Source organism: Venturia canescens, chromosome 1, assembly GCF_019457755.1.
Source record: "Venturia canescens isolate UGA chromosome 1, ASM1945775v1, whole genome shotgun sequence".
Taxonomy (NCBI): domain Eukaryota; kingdom Metazoa; phylum Arthropoda; class Insecta; order Hymenoptera; family Ichneumonidae; genus Venturia; species Venturia canescens.
In genome coordinates, this window is record NC_057421.1 from 31547445 (window position 1) to 31570511 (window position 23067).

A 23067-nucleotide genomic window follows, 5' to 3' on the forward strand; every position below is an offset into this window, starting at 1 on the left:
GAACAACTTAAATATGTTTAGTGTACGTAGACTAGTTCGAGCTCCTAGACGGTTTCTAGGCTCTTGGGATGTGGGAGTGCGTAAGAGGTCCGCGGCGCAGCCTTGCAATATATGTATACAGATATATAGTAACACACTCGTGTCCTGCAACAAGAACAACATATCGAGGCTGTTCTTCCACTCGCTGGGTGTGGCCGTGACTAAAAGTTCACTGGAGCACACGTCTCTCTCTCTTTCTCTCTTTCTGCTTTTCTCTCTCCCTGTGCTCGACTCGCCGGACAAGTACCCTCGATTATTATTGCTTCAGAAATCAATATTTATTACATTCCAAAAAATTATGTTTCCGGAGGCCCATTTTCTTTGAAATTATTTCATGGATGGTTGCAGAGAAGTCCGCAATGCTGCTCGCAATAATTCTCATTTTTATTGAAATGAGGAATGAATAATGATTGGATAATAGAGAGTAAGCGCGCATATTTAGCCATGATTTTAATCAATATTTAACGACGCTCAAGTTTACAACGTTGGAGTCCAACGAAAATAACATTTGTGGCACCAATTTTTATTTCACGGGTCATTGGTGTAGACTGGAAAACTATACGAATTGCAAATTAGGCAGGTAACGGAATTGGAGAATTACTGGAATTATTGGAGAGTTTTTTCATTTCGTTGGACTCCAACGTTCCAAACTTCAGCGTCATATTTATATTCACTTACTTTTCTACTTCTTCATTATCCACCCAACTTCAATCATTTTCGTTTTGATGAGCATTCACGTTTTATTTATTATTATTTTTTTTTAAATATCGAATATAATGATTTTTCTCACTCGATTTATCCGTAGCTTGTATTTAAATGACACAAAAGTGAGAGGCAATTATTGTACGATGCTCGAGCTCGAAGTTATAATGGAAAATGCAATTATCCGTCTGAACGCATCGCTTAGCTGGCGAACGCGACGTAATTCAACGCTTTTCAATGAAGCAAACCCCGCGTAAGATAAAAAGAGAGGGAGCAGGAGAGAAAGAGAGAGAACTCGATGCCGCCACACGATTTTCCGATAATTAGCATTAGCTCGAAGACGATGTTTCTTCTCGCGCATATTGTTGTCTCTTCGGAGTTAGTCATGCGTGTTGTCGAACTATCCGATCGTTTTATAAACGCCTCTATTCATATACTATAATCGAACATTTTTTTCTTATCGAATTTCATGATTATATATCTTCACTGTATTACTATACTTGGGTTAATAATAGACTCGAGATAGACAGGATCCACGTGAGTGTATCGCGTGTTAATGGGGACATTAGCACTGTTTTATAAGTGCCAAGATTATTGAAACAACGATTATATTTGACCAATCGAATCGACATTTTCATTCGAATCAATGAATTTTAGGTGCATTTTTCTTCCACCTGAAAATTTGAGTGATTACAGGACACTTTTTCAATCTTTTGTTTTTCATCACGACGATACAAATTTTATTCAATAAATAATTGTTATATTTATGAGTCAAAATATATCGAATCAACTTCACTGATTCAGTGTCTTCCAACTTTGAAAATTAGTCGACATTCATACTTAATTAACGAATAAAGAATATTCGAATGAAAATATGATTTGATTCGAAACGAGTATTTCTAACGCTTCCCATTCTTTCGTTATTCATTGATGGAAATAAGAGTAAAAAATTGGGGAAAGTACTATTGAGGTTTCTCATTAGTAAAAAGTTGAAAAGTCATGCATCGAAGAGATCGAAGTGAACATTTTTGTATCCCAGCTCAGCAGTGCTCGAAATGGAGGAATGAATCTCGCTTTTGTAGAGTAACAAAAAATACATTCAAGAGAGTGAGAGAGAGAGAAAGCGCGACAGGGGACAAGATTTCTTGACTCGCAAAGAAGCTGAATGAAGAATGAACGAAAACGTCAGGGGCGTTTTACTCTTTGCTTCTCTCGCCTCGGTTTCTTCTGCTTTTCTCAATTCTCTCGATTTATTTGCTTTTTTCCAACGTTTTTTCAACTCCTATTTTACCACGCTCACTGCCCGAATTGAGGACGGTGATCCGCGGTCATTTCACTTTATAATCCTTTCGTTGTATACACTTAACGCCATATATATATAATGTAACATGGACAAGAAAAAGTAACTCAGAAGAGTTCTCGCACTCCACGTGGCCCTCCACCACAGATCGAGGAACAATCTGAATATTGTAATTTTCATTCTGAATCAGTTTCTATTCAAATTTCTCTTCATTCCTCTCTCGGGCCACAAAAGTAAATTCGTTCCATCTTGATTCCATCACGCGATTTTGTCGTTTCACTACCTCAGCCGAAAATCAGATTTCGGTATTGAAGTATTGAAACCATTCCGTTTAACTTATTCGACGAAATGGTTTTTTCAAGGCAACGAAATTACGAATGTTACAACAAAGTGTTCTTTATGCCGAAAAATTTGTTCGCGACCGATCGAAATTTTTGAATGTTCCAACAAAATACGATTTTCAACGTTTACAAGGCTCTCGCACTTCTTTAAATGTCAAAATTCCGACGTATTCTTTCCTAATGAAAGGATATGCAATGAGAACGAAAAATTTCTCATTCGCTTCTATCGTGACGTGAGTCGAGTCGTCCCGTAACAAAAAAAGGCTTTACAACATTGATTTTCCTCGAAGAACCAACGGTGCGAGTTAACGAAGAGAAATAAATAAAAATGCAACAAAAAACCCAATAAATCAGTTCGATGGGAGGTAAAATAACGTGTTGGCATGACGGAAAAGCAATGAATAAACGCGACGTACGCAACGTCGAGTATCGAGGGATCTGAGGATTTATACCTTTTTGAGTATCGCAAACGCCTTGAATCATAGATCGCTATCCACTCGACGGAGTTCTGTCGTCGAGAAAATAAACGAGAAAAAAAGAAGGGATAAATAGCCGGTATAGAGAAAATGTTAGAACCGTAGAATAGAATTGATACGAAAGAAATTCAAGCGAATAACGGGAAATGTAGAGAACGAAAAACGGTAATAGAAGACGAAAGAGAAGCGTTGAAAGTGAATTTCAGAACCGACGAAATACACGCGAAAGAAAGCCGAGAAGAATTGCAAAAAGAGAATAAGCAAAGAGATTCGTGTTTTACCAGACATTCGTTTAACAAACGCGCTTCATTCGCTCCGACATTGGAGCTCAAGTGCGGGTGTGCAATATCCTTAATTCAACCGAACACACGTCGATCTTTTTTGCTTGAATGACTTGACGATTGCAAAGGCGTAAAATTCCTTCTTATTCATACGCTTCGTACGATCTTTCCATTCTGATTCATCGCGGTCCTCGCCGCGTGTATTTATCCTTCGCTGAAAAACAAAAGAGCTAAAGTTGCATTCGATTCGCGTGTTAAATTGTTCGATTTATGCCTTTTTGTTTGCACAATCTTCACAATACACGTGTCTCTTGCATCAACAACAATGCAGCGTGGAAAATGAAGTTGCCTCGCTAAATTCGATTTTATCGTCGTCGCCGTTCGTGCCTATACACACATTTCGTTACGTGTGTATGATCAGTGTACGAGTATTGGTGAAATACAAGTGGGTGCGTCTGACTAAGTATTCACCGCAGTGGATTTACCATATTCGCTTCGATCCTCTAAACTATTGTTATTCTTATCGTTATATTATCGATTTTTCTCATATTATTATCTCAAACATACACAAAAGTTATGCCAGAACACGATGAACGATCGTAAACGGCATAATCGCGAACGATTGTATCGTACGATCGTAATAATCCGATAGAAAATCTATAATCGTACGAATATTGCAGCGCAATTGATTTTCACGATTACTTTTCATTATCCGTGATTATAATACCGACGAATGTTTGCATATATTTGTTGGGGTTACCAAAGTTTTTGACTTTTTTTTAAATTATTTTCTAACTTGGCCAGCATTCAAAAATGGCGGATTTAGACACAGTTTTTATAGTTTCTAAAAGTTCAAATTTTCTCGGCCCAAATACCTTAAAGCAGTTCGACCGTTCGATAAAGTACGGTCAAGGTCCACTTTCTTTGCGGTATTTTGGTTTTCCGAAATTTTGAACACCCCACCCAAATGATACTTTAAGGTCCTTTGATAACGATAAGCACAGTTCCGAGGCCTCGTAGGGGGCAAAATTTTGAATTATTTCATTTACAATTTTGAGTTTTTGACACGATATCCTGTGGCAGAACTCACAATAATATTAATTGTGAAAAAATTGTACGGTGTTCGAGCTTCGGAAAATTTTATATCGTGAAGAAAATTTACCACAGCAGATTCCGTTTCTTTAAAAAAAAAAAAAAACATTAGCTTGCGGGGCTTTTAAGAAAGAAAACATGAAAAAACTTCAGTTTTTGACGTGTCGAAAGCGGATGTCAGTCGTTACGTTGGACTGCTGGTATCAGCTGATTGAACTTTGGGAAAATTCGGGAATCGTGGAAATTTCGTCAAATTTATTTTTGAGACTGATTCACGTTCTTTCATTCGTCTGGTAGCTTCGCTTTTTTTAAATGAATTGACCATTCCTTTTTCTCGGTGCCAATACACCGATGTATAAACTTTCTTTAGCACAATAAAAATGTTCCCTGTGTTATGTGTATTTCAAGTGTCACCGGTACCGACTCAATCATTAACGAGTCAAGTTGAAGTAGAAATTTTATCTTTTATGATTTTTTTAAAGCATTTTATTACATTCTTATGAGAAAAATATTCTCAATGTGAGTGTTTATTAATTTGATTAATAATTTAGACTTTAAACAAATCAACATGAAATAGTTACAAACTTGACTAGTTATAGAACGGCCGAACTACTTTAATGACACGAAATTCGTTGGTTGGATTTCTTTCAAGATTATTTTCGTCTCTCGAGTCTTTATCGTTACGCGTTTAACGTGTGAGAAGGTTCCCAACGAGCGAGTTTTCCACGTCGACATACGAGTTATTGACGTTATTATAGAACGGGACGTGCTGGAAAAGTGAATTTAAAAAACATCGTTAAAATAAAAAGATGGAAGTTATACGCTCGCGCGTGGGTGAAGGACACACGGCGAGATGGAAACGGAGCGCGGATCCTTGGAGGGCTCGGGAGAGCCGAGAGAGTAAACCAGAGCCACGTGTTCGCGTATGAGACTTTGATTGGAAACTCTTGCTCTCGGCGATCTCGAGAGCAGCGCGCGTGCCACCTTTTTAGACATCGAGATCGTGCGGCGAGCCTCGATCGAATCGGAGGCATTTATTGGCCTTTTAATTGCTTCGTTGATGCGCACTCGTTCGTCGTAGTTATTGGACGTTGTGAGAGAGTTAAAATAGTATGAAATTTATGAGTTTAGCGACCCGAGGGGGAAGAAAATAGTATAAAGTGTTGCTTCGAAAATCATGAAACGAATATTCAAAAATTCATATTAAAATTTCGTCACAAGTTCCATCAAAAATGAGTTTTCAATACGGAAAAGATAAAACAAGATGAATATTTTTATGAAAAGAAGAGGAGCATGGAAACGGGGATGGCATTTAAAAAAATGCTCGCTCAGAATCGTATACAATGGATGCTGATGGCGTTTGGAACGATGCGCGAATTCGTAAGCGATAAGGAAGCTCCGATCTCACGAGAGAGTGAAAAGAACGAGGGAGAAAAGAGGAGAGTGGGAGAGTAAACTGAAAGTATAAGAGAGAAAAAGTGTGGGGATGGTGTGGCATAGCGGGGAACCCCCGTTTTCGGTAGCCCGACGGAATAAATTTTATTTATATTCCATTGAAACGAGGAGCGAAGGAGATTCTACCTTCGTTCTATCGCCCTTTTTTTTTCTCTTTCTTCATTTTTTCTTTCTTTCTTCTCGTCTCTCGTACCTCATCTCTCGCTTATTCGTTCTCTCTGTTGGTCTCGCGTCCGCGAAAGCGCCCGGGGTGCACAACTCGTAATTCACTGCCCACGCGCGTTTCACCCGAGGCGTGGGAGAAGGGACCTGATACCTCCGTTGGCAAACGGTAGGCAAAACGAGAGAAAATTAAATTATTACTTTTATTTCCGTCTCTTTTTTTCATCGTTTTTCATCTCCTTTTTTCATTTTCATTTTCGTTTTTTCCTCCTTTTTCTTTTACCAATTTTGTTTTTTTCCTTCCTTCACTCGTTCCTTGTTCAGGCTTCATTGTGAAGGAACGTAGAGCAAAGAATCCAACAAGAATACCCTGAACGCGAGCGCGCGACACAGATAATTTACACCACTATACCCCAAATGATTGATCGACCGGTTAATCGATCTCGGCCATTACGCGGTAGCTGACACTCTAAATGCTCCCCTGAAATATGTATGAGACAGGGAAATTAAAGAAGCACGCGATATTGCCTTACCGTTCTTCGTCTTAAATTTTTTACTTCGTCTACCAGCACATGACAGCGACAACAAATGTTACAAACTCTTCAGCAATTGTAATCGACGATAAAGTCATTATTTCATTTCTCTCTTATTTGAAAATTGTCAAACGAAATGTATAAATTCAAAGATTTTACAATTCGATTCAATTAATAAAAATTCGATCATATCCCTACGAACAAAATATAGCGAAACAGTTGTAAAAACGTTACGTTGCACTTTTTCGACATGGCAGAGCCAGAGAGCAAAGTGCAGCATTGTAACACATGTGCAGTTAACTAATGAAATGTTGCTATATAGATTGCTCGATTGGCCTGCATTTAGCGCTCGAACTGTATAGCTGAGCGCACGAGCAAACAACTTCCTGCACTGGAAATATAATTGCGAGAGCCCGCTCTTACACACACTCGTATGTACATGTAACGCAGCATTGATGGAGTTTGCGAGTGAGAGCTGCGAACAACGACACCTTTGTATTTGCTTAGTAAGCCGAACGAGAGCTTGGCAGGTTCATACAGTTTTTTCTTTTTCGACTCAATTCACTCTCGTTGCACTAAGCTACATAATTTCGCATCATTATTTGTTATTAATCTTTCATTTTTCCCTGTTCAACGTCATTATATCGTCATTATTATTATTATTATTATTATTATTATTATTATTATTATTATTATTATTATTATTATTATTATTATTATTATTATTATTATTATTATTATTATTATTATTATTCTATTGTTCATTAACATGATCGAAATTGATGAGTTTTATCGAATTACTTTTCGAATCAAAATTATCGTAATAGTTTCGAAAATTCTTAAGTAAGTTTATCTGATATCGAGTAAGTCAAAAGAAAAATTATTGCGACTGGCGTACTCTCAACACGGCTGTCATTGACAGAATTTTTCATGAATTGAACCATGCCAGAAACATCTTAAAAAAAAACAAGTTTTTATTAATTACATCAATATTTTCTCGCCCATCCTTTATATTTTTTTGCAAGTCCCCAGTGTGAGTTGCGTCGATCGGAAAACGTAGTTTCTGGTTTGAAAAAGCGCGCAGCTGCAACGTTGCCATCACGAAAGTAGGTAACATATGGATTAACCTCCCAAAAATCACCATTTTTTGAGAAAAAAAATCATCAATTGCGAACTTTATAAGTATTGGATGGATTTTACGAAGCTGTATACATATTCTCCACATATTTTTCTATCACTTATGAAAGTTTCTGCAACAACTGTTTCGCAATGCCTGCAAATTTCATATACAAAGACGGGAAAACCACTGAAACCCGTGAGAGACCGTGTTAATTTGGAGACTCCATTTTTATTTTTTTTTTTTTTTCGAGTCGAGGCCGAGTTTTGCAACAGTTTTATAATTATCATTAATCAATTCCACCGCCATTATTATCAGCGTTGTAGTGTCATCTTATATTTGACTTTACGACAAATAATTCACGTCTATATTGAATAACGATAATGAAGTACTCATACACGACGTATCAGGAGTAATAGCGTCTATACGTAGGCATATTAATATGAGAAACATAATGAATATCGATCGCGTGCACGAGAGGTTGGACTCTTAATGAAACCGGACGTACAAGCCCGAGAGTATCGCGTCGTAAATGCTACTTTTTCATTTTCTTTTTAATCTAAAATTTTTTATTAGTCAGCTTAACGGTTGTGTCTTCCTACGTCTTGTATTTATTTGTACGAGTAAGTTTTTTCGATGTTGTGTGAGAACTGGAGTTCACTTGTTACATTAAATTTGTCAGCGTGAAGGGCCGGAGGCAGAGAACGACGGGGCAGTGTAAATATTGCTGGAGAAACGGCGTATTGTGCGACGAGAATGCGCTGCAATGTTTCTGCGCGGTGGATTCTCACGTTAAGGAGTACGAAGGAAAAAAATGGAAGAGTCGATCGTTTAAACGAAATGGGCTTACGAACAGTTTTATTCTTAGCTTGTTTCGAGTGTACATGAAAAGAATTGATCCTGGACGGTGGAAAGGAGAAAGGCAGGATCTGAAAGTTTGTGCATCATAGATATATACGCGCGTATATATATTGGAGAGGATTGTACGTACAACATGTCATCTCTCGCAAAAGATCGAGAAGAGAGAGTCCCATACGAAGTTGCTGGGCTTGTTGTATTTTTGCTCGTTGGATCCAGCACACTCCGCTTTTTCTTATTCTCTTTTGCTCCTTCTTCGGGTGAAGCCTGCTTCTTCAGCAACCGGGCGAGTCCTCGCGTTGCTCGATTTTGCGGAGCAAACGCGAAGCCTAAGTGAAGAAGAAAGCTGAGAGAGAGAGAGAGAGAGAGAGAGAGAGAGAGAGGTGGGAGATGAGGAGGAACGAAAGGACGAGAAATAAAATAAAATGAGGGGGAAAGAAAAGGGGCTTGAAAAAAAAGGAAAAGTGGCTCAGGGGGAAGAAGAGAGGAGGAGGAGGAAGAAGAAGCTGCCGAACACGAGCAGAACATTGCTTGCAATTTAAATAAATTCAGGTACACCCAACAGCAGCAAGGGCAATGGCAAAAGTCGTGCCAGTGAAAAGTCACAGTCCCGCAGAAAGTCCCCTGGCCGCCATTTTTCTCAGGGCTTTGTACACGCGTTACACACACACACACACGCACGCACGCGCACACGGGCACACGCAGACAAAATAACAACTCGTGTCTTCTCGTACCAAACAAGCGGTACGTTTTTTCCTCTTTTGCTTTTCTTCTCTGCGGTAAGGTTCGACACCGAGGTGGAGGAAGAAAAAAAATTGGGGCCTTCGCGAATTGATATTCATTCGACGAAGCTCGATTGGCTGTATAATCGTTCCAACATGTGGTGCTACGAAAAGAGGGATTCCGCTGGTCTGCTGCACCGAACATGCGCTCTGCCGAGCCTCCATCCGAGATCTAGTGTTAGGAATGTGGTACTGCTGCTTGTCACAGTCGCACATTCACACCTATACTCTCAACAATAACCTCCCAAGGGGCCCTACACTTCGAACTTTATTCATGGGCTAGCGGTGATTTTCGGCCCTTGCAGACACTGCTCCGTCACTATTTCAGTCTCGTTTCACCTTTTTTTTAGTACTGCTGCGTTCAATTAGTCTCGCTAAAACATGAGGGAGAGGAAGATTGAAAAATAATCAAAACATTTTTTGTTGTTTCGACTCCGAAATCATTTCGCTCCCGTTTTTTCTCCCTCGGAATCGTCGTCACCATTGCACAGTCACTCCTCTCGAGAGATCCCGAGCAATTTGTATTCCCGATTGGAAACAATGTTGCTCACTGTATATTCGCGATAATGCACTCGACTGGCTACTCCGCGATGTTATATAGCGTTGGTTAACTCCCCGGTGTGTACACACCCTCCGCTCCCCCGCGTCGCCTCTCTCCTTCTTTCTCTCGCTCGCCCTTTTCTCTTTGCTGTAAAATCGACGAAGCGAGCGATCGCGGGGGCAGCAGAACAGCAGCAGGAGCAACAGAGTGCGGGCTTCTAGTCACGATTTAGCCAAGGATAGAGGAGAGAGATACTTATCTCTCTTATGGCCTCGGATCTCTCGTAAGCGAGGCTCGTTTAACTCTCGGCTCGCGCGTCCATTACACACCAACCTCGCTCTCTGAGCGTTTTCCTCCTCTCGCGACCCACTGGACCACGCTTTTCGGTTCTCAAAACGAATTTTTCGAACACCTTCAAAGAGAAACGATAGTTCGTTGCTTCTAAAAGGGCCATTGGATTCATGCAATTTTGCAAACGAGTGTATTAATCGAAATTTATTGAGGACGAAATCATTCGATGATAATTGCGTGCGCGCATTCGTGATCGATCCCAGTTCCCGATTCTTCTGTTTCTAGGACCGGGCGCCACACGTTTTTGCCTTGTTTCATGCGCGCGATCGGGGAGCTTGGAACGTCTTACGTTGAAGCGGCAGAGGGACGAGGGAAAGAAAGATGTAAAAGGGACACACAATTACCCATAACGATCAATTATTGCCTTTCCCTGGTGCTTTTTAATTGCCTATCTCGATCTCTGTCTCCCGAACGACTCCTCATTCCTGCTTTCATATCCCCCACTCCTCTGGCTCCTTCTCTTTTGCTATCTTCCACGCCATTCATACACAATAATAATTGCTTCTTACGACCCAAATGATTCGATCGTACAAATCGATTCATTTCCCCGGCTCGCGAGAGAAACTGTCGAAGTAATGAAAAAAGGGATGAGAGAGAGGCCGGGGGGGGGGGGGGGGAATCAAGGGGTGGGGAAACACAGAGATCGACTTAATTCGATGTTATAGTTCGTTAGCGCGGACCGTTAGATTATCGCCGATAATCGAGAGTCATTGCGAGTAATTATGCTGAACGATGCGCTCGCTTCGGTCAGTTCTCGTTGATAGGGATTGGCAGGCTCGTATACACAGATATCCGACACATACGTGTACACGTTTTCGTATATTTTTTAAGTAACTCGATGCCCTAGGAATATACGATCGATCGAGAAAGCGCGATCCTACTAGAACCGGTACGATAGGTGAACAGTAATGTCCCTAATCCTCGATCGAAAATATCAACATTTCCATTTATCGATTCCATAATATTTTGTTCTTGTCGGCATCGTGATATCAGGGTAACTAGTAGTTATCACCGGGAAAAGAGAATGACTTTTCACCCGTGGTCGAAGCTCTAATGGCAAAATTCGAAGGGAACGGAAACAGATTTCTCTCCCGACTGCCCTTTGGCATTATTTCGATTCGAAATATTTTCCATTCGTTTTTTTTCACCGCGTGTGTCTCGTACCGTACAAGTGGAGATTCCGGAGAATCGATCCGTTATATTCATTCTTCAATATCGCTTTGAGAAGAGATGACGTCTGGTGAACATTCTTTTACGTACGATCAAGTATGTGCCCACGTATGTATTGATAAGTGCTGTGTAATCCAGTTCTCCAATTCGAAAGTGACACGTGGACATTGTGAAAGACAGACGGACAGGCAGACGTTGGTTTGCTACACATTAAAGTCCCTCTACCGCGAGGGATCGGTAATAAATTTATACAAAATAAGAATCGTTCATATGCGCGCTCCCATCTGCTACAAGTGAAGGCTCGCACTGTCTGTTAAAGAAAAAAAATATTCATTTAGATACGGAGCTACGCGCGGGTCCGCAGGAAGGCCTCTTTCAATGTGTCCGGCCGTTGAAGGTGTGCTAAACAAAAAAACATCATGTAAAAAGATCATGATGCTTTACGAGCATGGGTATAGAGAGGAAAAGATGGACCTCGATGACTCCAACAGGTTAATAGACAAGAAGAGAAAGAGAGAGAGAGAGAGAAAGAGAAAAAGTGCAGGAGAGCGACAGGAGTGCGTAAAAAGAAACGAGAAGAAATTAAACGAGTGCCAATAGATGGTGATAAAGGAGGAAAAAAAAATAACGGAGAGGCGCGACACGATCAACTTCACAAATGTCATATACGTCAGTGTCGCGAGTACAGAAAGCAAAGAAGACGGAGTACAGCAACATATGTATCTATATACATATATACATTAATAGGAAAAGTGTGTACACGTTTCGAAAAGAGATTCAGAGATTTCGCAACCGGTTTCAGGGCATTTAACCAAGCGGCATATTCGCTCTTACGTACACGCGTGCATGTATCGGTGCGTCTGTATAAAATACGCGAGGAGTATTGGACCCTTGATTTCTTCGTTGTAGTATAGGTTCCTTCTTTTTCCATCCTTCTCTCTCGGGCTTCATTCTGCTACGGTTATATCCAGGAGCAATTATGGACCTCGTGATTGCACCCGATCTCAGAGCCCTGTAAATAGCCCGGACGATCTGCATAATAAATCGTTGAGAGAGAACCAAGGAGAAAGAGAGAGAGAGAGAGAGAAAGCGATGGCAAGGGGGAGGGGGAGTGTTTTCTTCAGCCACCGCGTATACACAGTGGGTCGATACATGTATTTAATAGTTCGTATTTATTCCCGACCTTTATTTATAAACACATATGTCTATTCAGTTCATTATTTAGCAGGATATTCGTTACAATAATTGACTAAACGCAGATATTTATCGTCGGGAGTCATAAGTGAGATGTGGCGATGTAAAGTGACATTGGAAAAGCAGATAAAACATCAAAGTCGATGATTTTTTAAGGCACGACTGTTCATACTGGAAGTATGAATAGAGGAAGAGAGAGAGAGACTTGTCATGCTGTCAAAAAAATGTCGCGGTCAGCATGCATGGCGAATTGAAGCAAGCCGCGCCGGCTCGACGTATGCAACCGCCTTGCAAACAGCCGAGAAAGGATCATTGCGGAGAGTAATTTTATTAAAACTCAAGGATATCAATCGCTTAGCAATGCGTGCACACAGTAACCCGGTTGATCGGTTTGCTTGACCGAGCTCCAGAGTGCTCTCTACAACCTATTTCTACATGCGGCTTTATACCGAGTGTAGATACGCGTAGAAAATCCTCGACCTCGTTCATCTGCCCGTTCACCTTAATGCGATATCCCGGTAGATATATGCGAGCTAAGCACGCGAGTTGGTCTATAGATCAACGGCATTTTCCTCCCTCGCGCGTATCTTCCATCTCATTCGTTACTATCTCTACTCTCGGTCAATAAAACTTAACGCCGATGTAGCGTATGAAAGAGAGAAATAGGAGAAGAATAAAAAAGCAAATCCATATGATCGGTTCGATCGAACCCTGACATTTATCGGGAACGTATGCGCGGCGGCGCACTAATGCCACAAACTCTGCGTTGTGACGTAAATTACTTGGCGCTACGAGAGAGGAGTGCGCGTTACATCTAATGAATTCGTAGATTATTCATATATTGCGGGGAGACTCGATACGTACGCACCGGCAACAGAGCGGTGACTCTCGTTGCCCGCCGCGCAGTGCGGCGGCGACCTCGGATTTAATAACCATTAGGCCACCGGCCCCGCAAGCAGGCGGACTTCTGCCGCGCCACAAAACACTTCGTGAATATCACCGTGGGGAAAAATAAGGTTGCCCCGCCGGCGCGTTCGAGTTCAACAGACGAGCGACGGCGAGGGGAGGATTGGCGCTTCGATGATTTTCAGGGTGTCAAAGATGTAGAGCAAGATAACAAGCCGACCGATGCTGCTGTATATGCGGAAGCCAGGAAAAGCAGTGCTATTACGCGGGGCGCTGTATTGATGAGGCAGCTTCGAACCTATCGATTCGACCAACTCGCTTTTTCTTTCTTCCCTTTTAACTCGCCCCATTTATACTCACTCGCTCGCGCTCCTTTCACAGAAACAGAGGGGCGATGGTGCTAGTTGCTGGTCGCGCTGGTTCGGTCGGTTCCTGCCTCCCTCCTTTCGCCACATTCCTCCCTCCCAACTAGCTGCTGTCCTTCAGACCCCTTTGCTACGCGTCCATCGACGCTGCCGATAAGATCCCACCGATAAGGCATGATTACACACCCGCGCAACACCCTCTCAACAAACCTTACCGCTCCCTCCGAAGCGTGCCTGGGTAACACCACCCCCGCAAAATACTCACCCTCGGGAGCCCCCCTCTGGCAAAAGCATTGCCCATTCAAGCAATCCTCTTAGGATTATGTCTCCCTGCTTTCCCTACGTATTTAGCTTACATTCTTCGATTGTAGGACCTGCAGAACCGCAAGATTTCTCGTACACACACAGACATATGCCCTCGAGTCTTTCTCCTTTTCGCACGCTCTTCCATTCCTCTTGAACAAATCCCGGGAGTGAGGGCTCTTACGTAAACGGTAAACTCCTCATATGTATCGCTAGGGTGCGCTCGTCCCCCGTCAAAGTTCATCAGGAGTAAATCCTCTAACAATCGAGCAAGGTTCATCTATCATTCGTTGACCTGTGCCAACGTCGAATCTAAGCTTATTGTAGTGTCTATTCGTGCATATACGCTTTCGTATGCCACGACGGCTCATCGACTGTAACGGAGAGAGCGCGACACTCTATAAAATTCCAATAACTCATCCCACTTTACCGAAGCATCCGGACTGTTGTATTTGGAAGTCTTTTCTTTCCCCCTCACTCTCTTTCTCCTGCTTATCGTTACATGGGAAGACGGAAGAGCGAGACGTGGGATTAGACAAAGAGCGTTTTCACGCTACGCCCTGTAGCGCAGGTTGCTTACAATAGGCAGGTAGATACGCATAGTTACCCAGTGATGGTCACCCAGTGAGTCGGAGGACTTCGTGTGGAGAATGGACCGAGATTAATTCATCCCTAGCATCTTCCAAGCGTCCATTCCATGTGCTCCGTCCATCTTCGTTCGAAAATTTCCATCTTCCTCTCGGAGCATTCCCGTTCACACAGTCTCGGGGAATGTTTCGGCTCATCCCGAAACACCCGTGTCATCTTGGGGGCTAAGTGGTCCAGGCCGGACTGGAATGAATGTTCATGGAAGCTGCGATGCGTTCCCGTGGATCATCGAAACTCCGCTGTGCCTTGATCCTTGCTCGGGCTGTTGGCTCCCCGGAACATCGGTCAGGTATATAACTGCATGAGGCATCATCCACACCCATAAAGCAGGCACGCGGTTCGCAAGGGGAAACCGGCGTGCGCCTGCCACTTGGAAACGCAGCGAGTCGCCCTTTTCCCTCGTAAAAACTCTTCTCTCGTTGATCCACTTGAAGCGTTCACGTGTGAGCTGGGAAAAAGCTTTTTAGTCGATAGATACGCGTTCGGAATGCAAGGGCGAGAGTGGTAGCCGGAGCAAAGGTGTGTGCCACGGGGCGGAATACAATCGTGTAAGAGGTAAGCTAAATAAGCTATAGTTGGCCATCGAGGGATAATAGGCCTTTTTACTTAAGTGTTTGCCACTCGCTTTGGGATCGAAAGGCGCGCGCTCGCTCGCGCACAGGTGTCGGGATCGTTTCTGGTCCTCCAAGCCACTCTCGGGCATCAACGAAGCGCGGCAAATGTCTGCCTAGACATTTAAGGTCTACCGTCTACCATATAAGCGCCGAAGTCTCCACGCTCTTCGATCTTTTGATTCTTTCATCTGCCTTCACTAAATTTCTTTTATTTTTCATTCTTTCTCCTCTTCACGACCCGCTTCACAGTTTCTTGTTCTTTCGTCTCTACCTTTTCTCTGTCTCGTCTCACTGGCTCGTTGTTTCTTTCTTTTCTTTTTCTTATCCCACACGGGTGCGAGGGGATTAAGCAGAAGACACACTCCGAGGCAACGTGTGTCAGTGATACGTCAGGTTGATTTCTCTACCTTCGGTCACGAGAGTCACGATCCGCTTGACCGATTGCCTTCTTCTCTTCACTCTTTCTCGCATCCACCTACGAAATCTCATTCCGTCCTCCTCTCGCTCTTTCAGTTTGTTTTCCGGCCGAATGATTGACTCACTTTCTTTTTTTTCGCTCCACAAGACCCCAACGAACTCGAAGAGCGATGGAAAAAGAAATCGGAAAATAGTACTGTCCTGCAGCCGATCGCGTGATTGGCTTTCTACATAAATATCTTTCTCTTTTGTTGATTTTCACGCCCCAAGATCTACCTCGGTCAATGTCTATAATATCGATTTTTTCTTTAATCATGTTTTGCAGTCTCTTCAGAGCGCAGCAAGGAGGGCAGGCACGAGCTGTGCCAATTGCAAAACAGCGACGACGACCCTGTGGCGGAGGAATCAAGCTGGCGAGCCAGTTTGCAACGCGTGCGGATTGTACTACAAACTACACAACGTGAGTAATCAGTTTGTTATTTAAATAAGATGGCTTCCCTCGCGTGCTGACCTTTAGAATACCCGGCGCTGAGCATCTCCAAGGTTGAGATGTGCCACTTGAGCTTATTGATTGGAACACTTGCTGGGTTCAGGCGGGTCTGCATACCACTAATGATCACTGCTTTCCTGTACCACTTTTTTCCAATTGCCATGCCCTTCTTCTATCTCTGGTCTGTCGAGGTTTCAAACTGCCACCCATCTCGCTGGAAAATTTTGCACATCTAGATACCGCTGACTGTCTGCGATGCGAGCAAGTTCAACGAGCCATCGATACAAAGGCCTGACAGTGTTTCTGCGACAGCAGAGGGGTCGCGTTTTTGTCCGGGCTCTCAACCATAACCAAGATCAAGGGTGTTGATGCTGGCACGGGCATGGAGGGTTGTTGTCTCATTCAGTTCGCTCCTCCACGTAGTATACACTCGCTGTATGTGTCGAATAAACAATTAAGAGTCGTGTCCTTCCAGAGCGGAAGTTCGCATGCGGAGCAATCTACTTCCATCTCGCTCTCTTCCTCACTCTCCCTCTCCGGCTCCTTTTTCCTTCCACTTTCCTGTCGGAGAGTTCCCGGGGTGAATCGTGCTTAACGGCGTGTGACACAGGAAATGCCGGAAGTGAGCTCGGCAATCTTGTAGCCCTCTGAGAAGAGGACCATTGCAGTTTTTTCTCTCGCTCTCTTCCCACTCTTTTTTCCTCTCGCACTTTATTATCGTAACTTGTTTTCCGGCAATGCCCACTTACTGCTTAAATCTTTGGCGCGCTTCCTCGCGAGCCAATCCCCCGGACTTGGGGTTCGGACCTTTTTTCCAGGTCAAAGGACGATCCGCGATGTGCTTCGCGTTTAATCTCGTGCAGAAACTGCGGCGCGAACGAGCATCCTCGGTTCTCCATCGACATTTATTTTTTCTGCTGCTTCCCAAGAAGTAGCAAAAAATAGGGACTGAGCAGTGTAACGAATTGATGGAAGCAAATCTATGTGTATACACACGTGTAGGCAGCGGGAATTGGGTTCCCATCGGAGAATCGACAATGGGAAGTGCAGGGACCTCGAGAGTTTCAAACGACAATGGCAACCCGATATTTCGGTGCACGCGAGAGCACGAAGAAGAGGGAAAGAGAGCCCGAAGGATCTCGATCTCTCTTCATCTTGTGAGAGGGGCTCTATGCAGGCGCGTTCATAAGCCTGGATCCGAGCAAGACGACGTTCAGCCTCCACAATAATATAAGAACGTATACACAGCCAATACAGTCTGTGGACGTTTAAACCAAGTTCAAATTGTATAGTCGTAGGGTGGGCTTTTATACAGAGTATATTACACTCGTATACGTGTCTAGTTGGCTTCCTTCGTTTCTTCTCGGCATCGTTTCGTAATGACAGGCCTTTTTGTCAACCACCGAGCGCTTTTCAACTTTGTATCGATGAAAAGATCCGCCGCTACCTTATGGGCGTAACTGTATCCATTACCGTGTTGTCGCAACGATTATACTCCGGTGTATAGTTGCACGTTACTGCACTTTCTTTCGCTCGTTCCGAACAGCAGCCCCGTGAACGTTTCTTCATCTTTTCCTATTCGAATCGTTCTGGAGTCCGAGCAATCGTTTCTGGAACAAACAGAAATTGTTCTGTGATGGAAAAAAACGAACGAGTCACATTGAAAATAAACTTTTTGCTCGTGATAACGAACTTTGGGGAAATGTTGGGTGCACCAGGAAATCCAATGATCGCTTGATCGCTCGTTTAGATCCGTAGTCATATTGTCTCCGACGCAACAGGACAGACTTAAAGATCTCCGTGTATTTTGGGGACTCGTAAATCTTTTGAGAACTCATAATGCAGGCGGCTGCTGAATTCATGGACTCGTGCGTCTCCGGACAAGATAACATTGCGACTATCCTTTCTTCTCGTACTTTTCTCTCCCTCTTTCGTCTTGTCCGCTCGCGGCCAAGCATCACGGGGGTATTCATTATCGGGGAGCGCTAATTGGCTCGGTGGCCTCTCAACACTGCACGCCGGGGATCGACTCAAGACATTCGTCAAGAGTTGCTTGGCTCCCGGCTGCCGGACCACTAACGGTAGCAGAAAGACTTTCTGTCTTCTCGCGTTCTCTTCCTCCCTCTTTCTCTTCCCCTTGCATTTTGCTACCGCCGGGAGAACAGTGACGGTCTCTGTATTTAAGTTCGAAGATGTCCGATCTTTTCACTCTTTTCTTCCTCATCGCAGAAACCAGAGACAGAGAGAGAGAGAGAGAGAGAGAGAGAGAGAGAAGGGAAATCACGGAGTGCTGTTTCTCTAATCGCTGCACAAATCGCCCGTCCAAATTTGCCCTCCCTCATCATTTTCCGTCTACCCTCTTTATCGCTTCGCCGTAAATTCTTATCGACCGTACGATCTTTCACTCACTCGAAGCGAAAACCACCGACGAGACATAAGAAAAGAGTGTAAGTAGGAGCGAATGCGAATACACAGATTTTTCAGACTCTCTCGTTCATTTCTACGAGCTTGCATGTTCGGACGTCGACCCAGACTCATCTTTTTTCTCCTTTTCTCTCCTATTCATCATTTCGTACATGCCCCTTTTCTCCTTTTATCCACTTCTCCGTTATCCTCGTTTCCATGCCTCAAGGAACATACATTTCTGTCATTCGCCAACGACAAATGTCTCGTTTGCAGATACCCCTTGAATTGTGAAAATCAAGACGGATCATTCTGGATTCTTCTTACTGAATTTTTTCCCTCAAAACGCTCGTTCTCCAGCTCGTACTTTCTCTCGAGTCCTGAGCCCTCAACTTCCCCTCAATTCATGACTTCCCCTAAATGTAAATAAAATGCAAGTTTTGTCGGTCTCCCAATTCCCTAGGACTCCCCTTTTCTCCCATTGCCCCTCTCGAATTTTCTCGTTCCCACAAAACTTTCCGCCAATACTCGTCGGACATTAGATGCGATAATTGGTTCGTCAATCATGAGAAATCCGATGAACGAAAATCTTATTGAATAACCGGTATGACTCGCTATAAATGAGCGCGTAACGAAGGAGCAAACGAGAGTACGAGAGTAAAAAAATGAGATGTTTGGAAAGAAACAACGAAGGGCATCGCGCTGTAGTTACTAAAAGTATATGTAATGGTACGTGTACACATGTATACATGGCGAAGGATACGTATGTGTATAGCGAGGAGGACGAAAGAGAGGTTGGGATCGCGCACAAAAGTCCCAGACACGTTTCCCGGTAATCATTAATTAAGCGAGAGGGTCTTTTCTCTCTTGCTTTCTTTCTCTCGCAGTTCTCTCCCGGATCGCGCGCGCGCGTCTCTCGCTAAATACCCGCGACACGGAGACGCTACGCGACGAGGAATAAATTGTAGCTCATGCGGAATACGGAGGAGGGAGGTTTCACAGAGTGTGTACAAACGCGAATGCGGAGAGTGCCACTCCCGTGCATGCGCTCTTATAATACCGATAAAAATGTACAGAGCCTCTGAAAAGTTGCAACGAACCGATCCCTCGATCGGTTAGTCCCTTAAATTCTAAAGAGAAAAGTCTTCGGCTGCTTTTTTCTCCGTTGTACCGTTGATGAGATATCGAATCATAAGTCATGGCCAATCCGGTCGATGTGGAGCAGAGAACCGCGGAGTGGGAGAAGCGCCCCCTCTCGCATTCTGGCCGGGCACAAAGGCCCGTGCGACGATCGCGTCCCTTGCTTCTTATGGCCGCGTCCGATTGGCCGTTGTTCGTCGACGAATATCCCGCGAACGGTGCATCACAGATCAAAACTTGTACAAACTTTTCTCTTCGGAATTTTTGCATCTACGCGATCGCCACATTTCCGGGCGTATTTTGGCACAGCCTGTAATAAGCCGACATTTATACATACGTGCATTCCGTATATCACACCGCATGGAAATGTCCACGCTCGTACTTTATCGAACACGCCCTTACGCCGGCTTGGCTGACGTTGCTCCCGCGATATCGAGTCTCTCGCGTACTTTGCAACTTTATATCGTGACGATAGTTCGTTCAACCCCCTCCTCCCGAGCTTCGTTTCTCCGTTTTATTTCGCGATCGAGGCGTTTGATTCATATTAAAAAAGTGAAAAGGAAAACGAGGGAATAAAATTTGCGAGACAGCAGAAACAGAAAAATACGCTCTTGTCGGAGTGCCAACGAACTCCCTCGGACCTCTTCTTTTTTTTCCAACCCCTGTGTCCAGCCACGTTGCCTCTCTTTCATTTATATTTCCTCCTTTTTTGCTCTCGTTACATGTATAAATATGTGCTCTTGTTCTCTTTCACGATATTTCTTTTCCTACCCTTAATGTGCTTCCGCCACCGATAAATTCCCGACGACGCGACACTTCCTACGTCCGAAGCGTATTCGTATACTTGCATGTGTACGTACGTCGTTAGGCAGGAAGCTGACCGAGCGTGTTTTCGTTAATGAAATGACTAAAAAAATGTTCAACGTTTCTGAAAATCTCTCCCGACCGTTTCACGACGGCGATATCGCGCGGGCCTCTCATACATTCGTCAGCTTTTCGTATTTCTTTTGGCGTAAAACATTCGAGATTAAGACACTCCAGTCTTAATTGGACACGTTGAAGTTGATATTCTTTTTCTTTAGAAACGTTTTTTTTTTCAAACTCACTAAAAATATAGAATTTCGCAATATTTTCGGGTATTCATGGGTTCATATGGAAGAAAAATATATATGAAAGTGGACAGAAAATGTGGAATTTTTGTTGCAGACAATAATTACGATCTCCACATTGTACGGAGCTGAGAAATTTCGACAATCTGACTTTGCGCATAAACCGTCTACAAATTAGTATTTCTCACATTAAAAAAGTGTTTCCGTCTATCGAAAAACATGCCCGAAAGCAATAGATTCTTTTGACTTTTAAAGCAGGACCCCCTTAAATGGCCAGTCTGAGAATTATCGAATCGAAATCGAGGACACGAATCTATTTTAGTGTCTAAATTAGAATGATTTTGGAGTCACAAATATTTTGATATTCTTGTTTATTCTTCGGCATATTCGGTGTACAATATCCAACGATTTCTTCGGTCGGTTCTCCGGGTTGTCGAGTCCTCTCACCCGACGGCTTTGCGCGGTTACGCGTCTCTGAAGATCTCAGATAGACGTTCGCCGCCGCTTCTTCTCTTTCTTCCGTCGTTCCTCGGGGTCCTCTGCGTGCCTCTTGTGTGCTTTGGGATAAAGAGAAACATCGTACAAAAGGCTTGGCAAAGTAAAGCGCGCGAGGTGACTCCGTGAAAGCGACGGGTTCCTGGGCTCGTTAAGAGATTAGAGTAACGCGATAAGAAATGAAACGAAAATGCGGCAACGCACGTGCCGAAGTTCAAGAGACCCGTTTCTCTCGCATTCTCGAATATATTCTCGTCTCGAAACTCGCCTTCGATAACTTCCGTCAAATTTGAAGCGAGATAAAGGCTTTTCCGATTATTCCTCTAAAATGTTCCTTCGTTGAAATTCTTATCAAACCAACAAAATACTCGAATGAACTAAATTCGCTAAATTTCCAGCTGAAATCTTCCTCGAGCCGGTCTGTCGAAAGTTGTCGCACCACCAAGCCACTTTTCGTTCCCCCAGTTCCCGGATAAACTCGCGCGAATAATTTTAATGCCGCTTAATAAAAATCATTTATTAAGTGTACACGTACCAATTAAATAATGATTAGCGTCTCGGGATGCCGAATAAAAATAATGATTAACGAACTCTCGAGAAGAGAGAAGATGAGATTGAGAAAAAGGAAAGATGCCACAGAGAGAGAGAGAGAGAGAGAGAGAGAGAGAGAAAGAGAAACGAAGAGGAAAGAGTATCTCGTAACGTGGCAGGGAGAGTAGCTTTAAAAGATAAGATGATAATATACTTTGCTCAGGTGGGACATCTCGTTGGATCAGAGGGAGCGGTGCTGTCCGCGCGTGTACCTTCCGATATGATCTCAATCGCGAAACCTTCTCTCACATCTTCTCTTCTTATTCTCTGCATAATCCTATATACATATTTGTATACATATACATGTATACACATTATAAGACTTTAGATTTACGTTTATACTACTACTACGCTATAATATGCTCATTCGCGAGTAGTCTTCTTCCTGTCCTTCTCCCTCTCTCTCTTCCCATCCTCTTCTTTGGCCGTCTCCCTGTATCTTCCTCTCTATCATCTCGCGCGCGCAGACATCGTGGTAAATATAACGCTACCGGGAATCGTATACACTACCGATTGCACCGATAAGCTGCATAATTTTAGGACTTTCTGCACTTCGAAGATCTTCACGAGTAGATTCAGCCGATGGAGGCAGCGAGTGCACGCAGCTTCTTCCTTCTTCTTTCTTCTTCTCGTATGTCTTCCGCACTGGGGACTTTGTGCACGCGACCCTTAATTCAAACTCACTTTTGCTATTTTCTTATTTTCTCGTATTCTCTCATTTCCCCCTCTTCTCTCTCTCTCTCTCTCTTCCATCTCATTCTCTTTCTACTCTGCGTATTTGGTCGATGAACACGTACAGAAATTTCGCATTACAGTCTCTTGTATATTATAATTAATCGAAGTTAACCGATGAAACTACCAATTGCTCTCGTCCGGCTTTGTACGTCGAGAATAAAAGGCGATATTCGCTTTCGAGAGGAATTTAGTTGGAACCGGAGAGCGAATCAATCCACTTTTGTTTCGACCAAACTCGATCCACGTCTCGTATAAATACGAAGTTTATATATACGTGCTGGTGTGCATATATGGCAAAAAACATACATACACGCTGGTATACAGTGATGTATTTTTACGTGTACACTCTGTATTTTGAAACAAAAGAATCTCGTTAGGAAACGATCGGACGCAAGTATATACGATGAATTTGTATGAGTCGAGGAGGGCAGAGGCATCGCGACGGCGGCTTTTCCCT

General features: G+C 43.4%; 1 protein-coding gene across 1 annotated transcript in view; it reads left to right on the top strand.

The window, feature by feature from the left end:
• LOC122412687 (GATA-binding factor C-like) overlaps positions 1-23067 on the top strand; it is an 85589-nt gene that overhangs the window by 51327 nt on the left and 11195 nt on the right. Inside the window, exon 5 of the mRNA XM_043422427.1 lies at positions 15973-16107. Within this exon, the coding sequence (XP_043278362.1) occupies positions 15973-16107 (135 nt within the window). The remainder of the gene's footprint in view (positions 1-15972; positions 16108-23067) is intronic.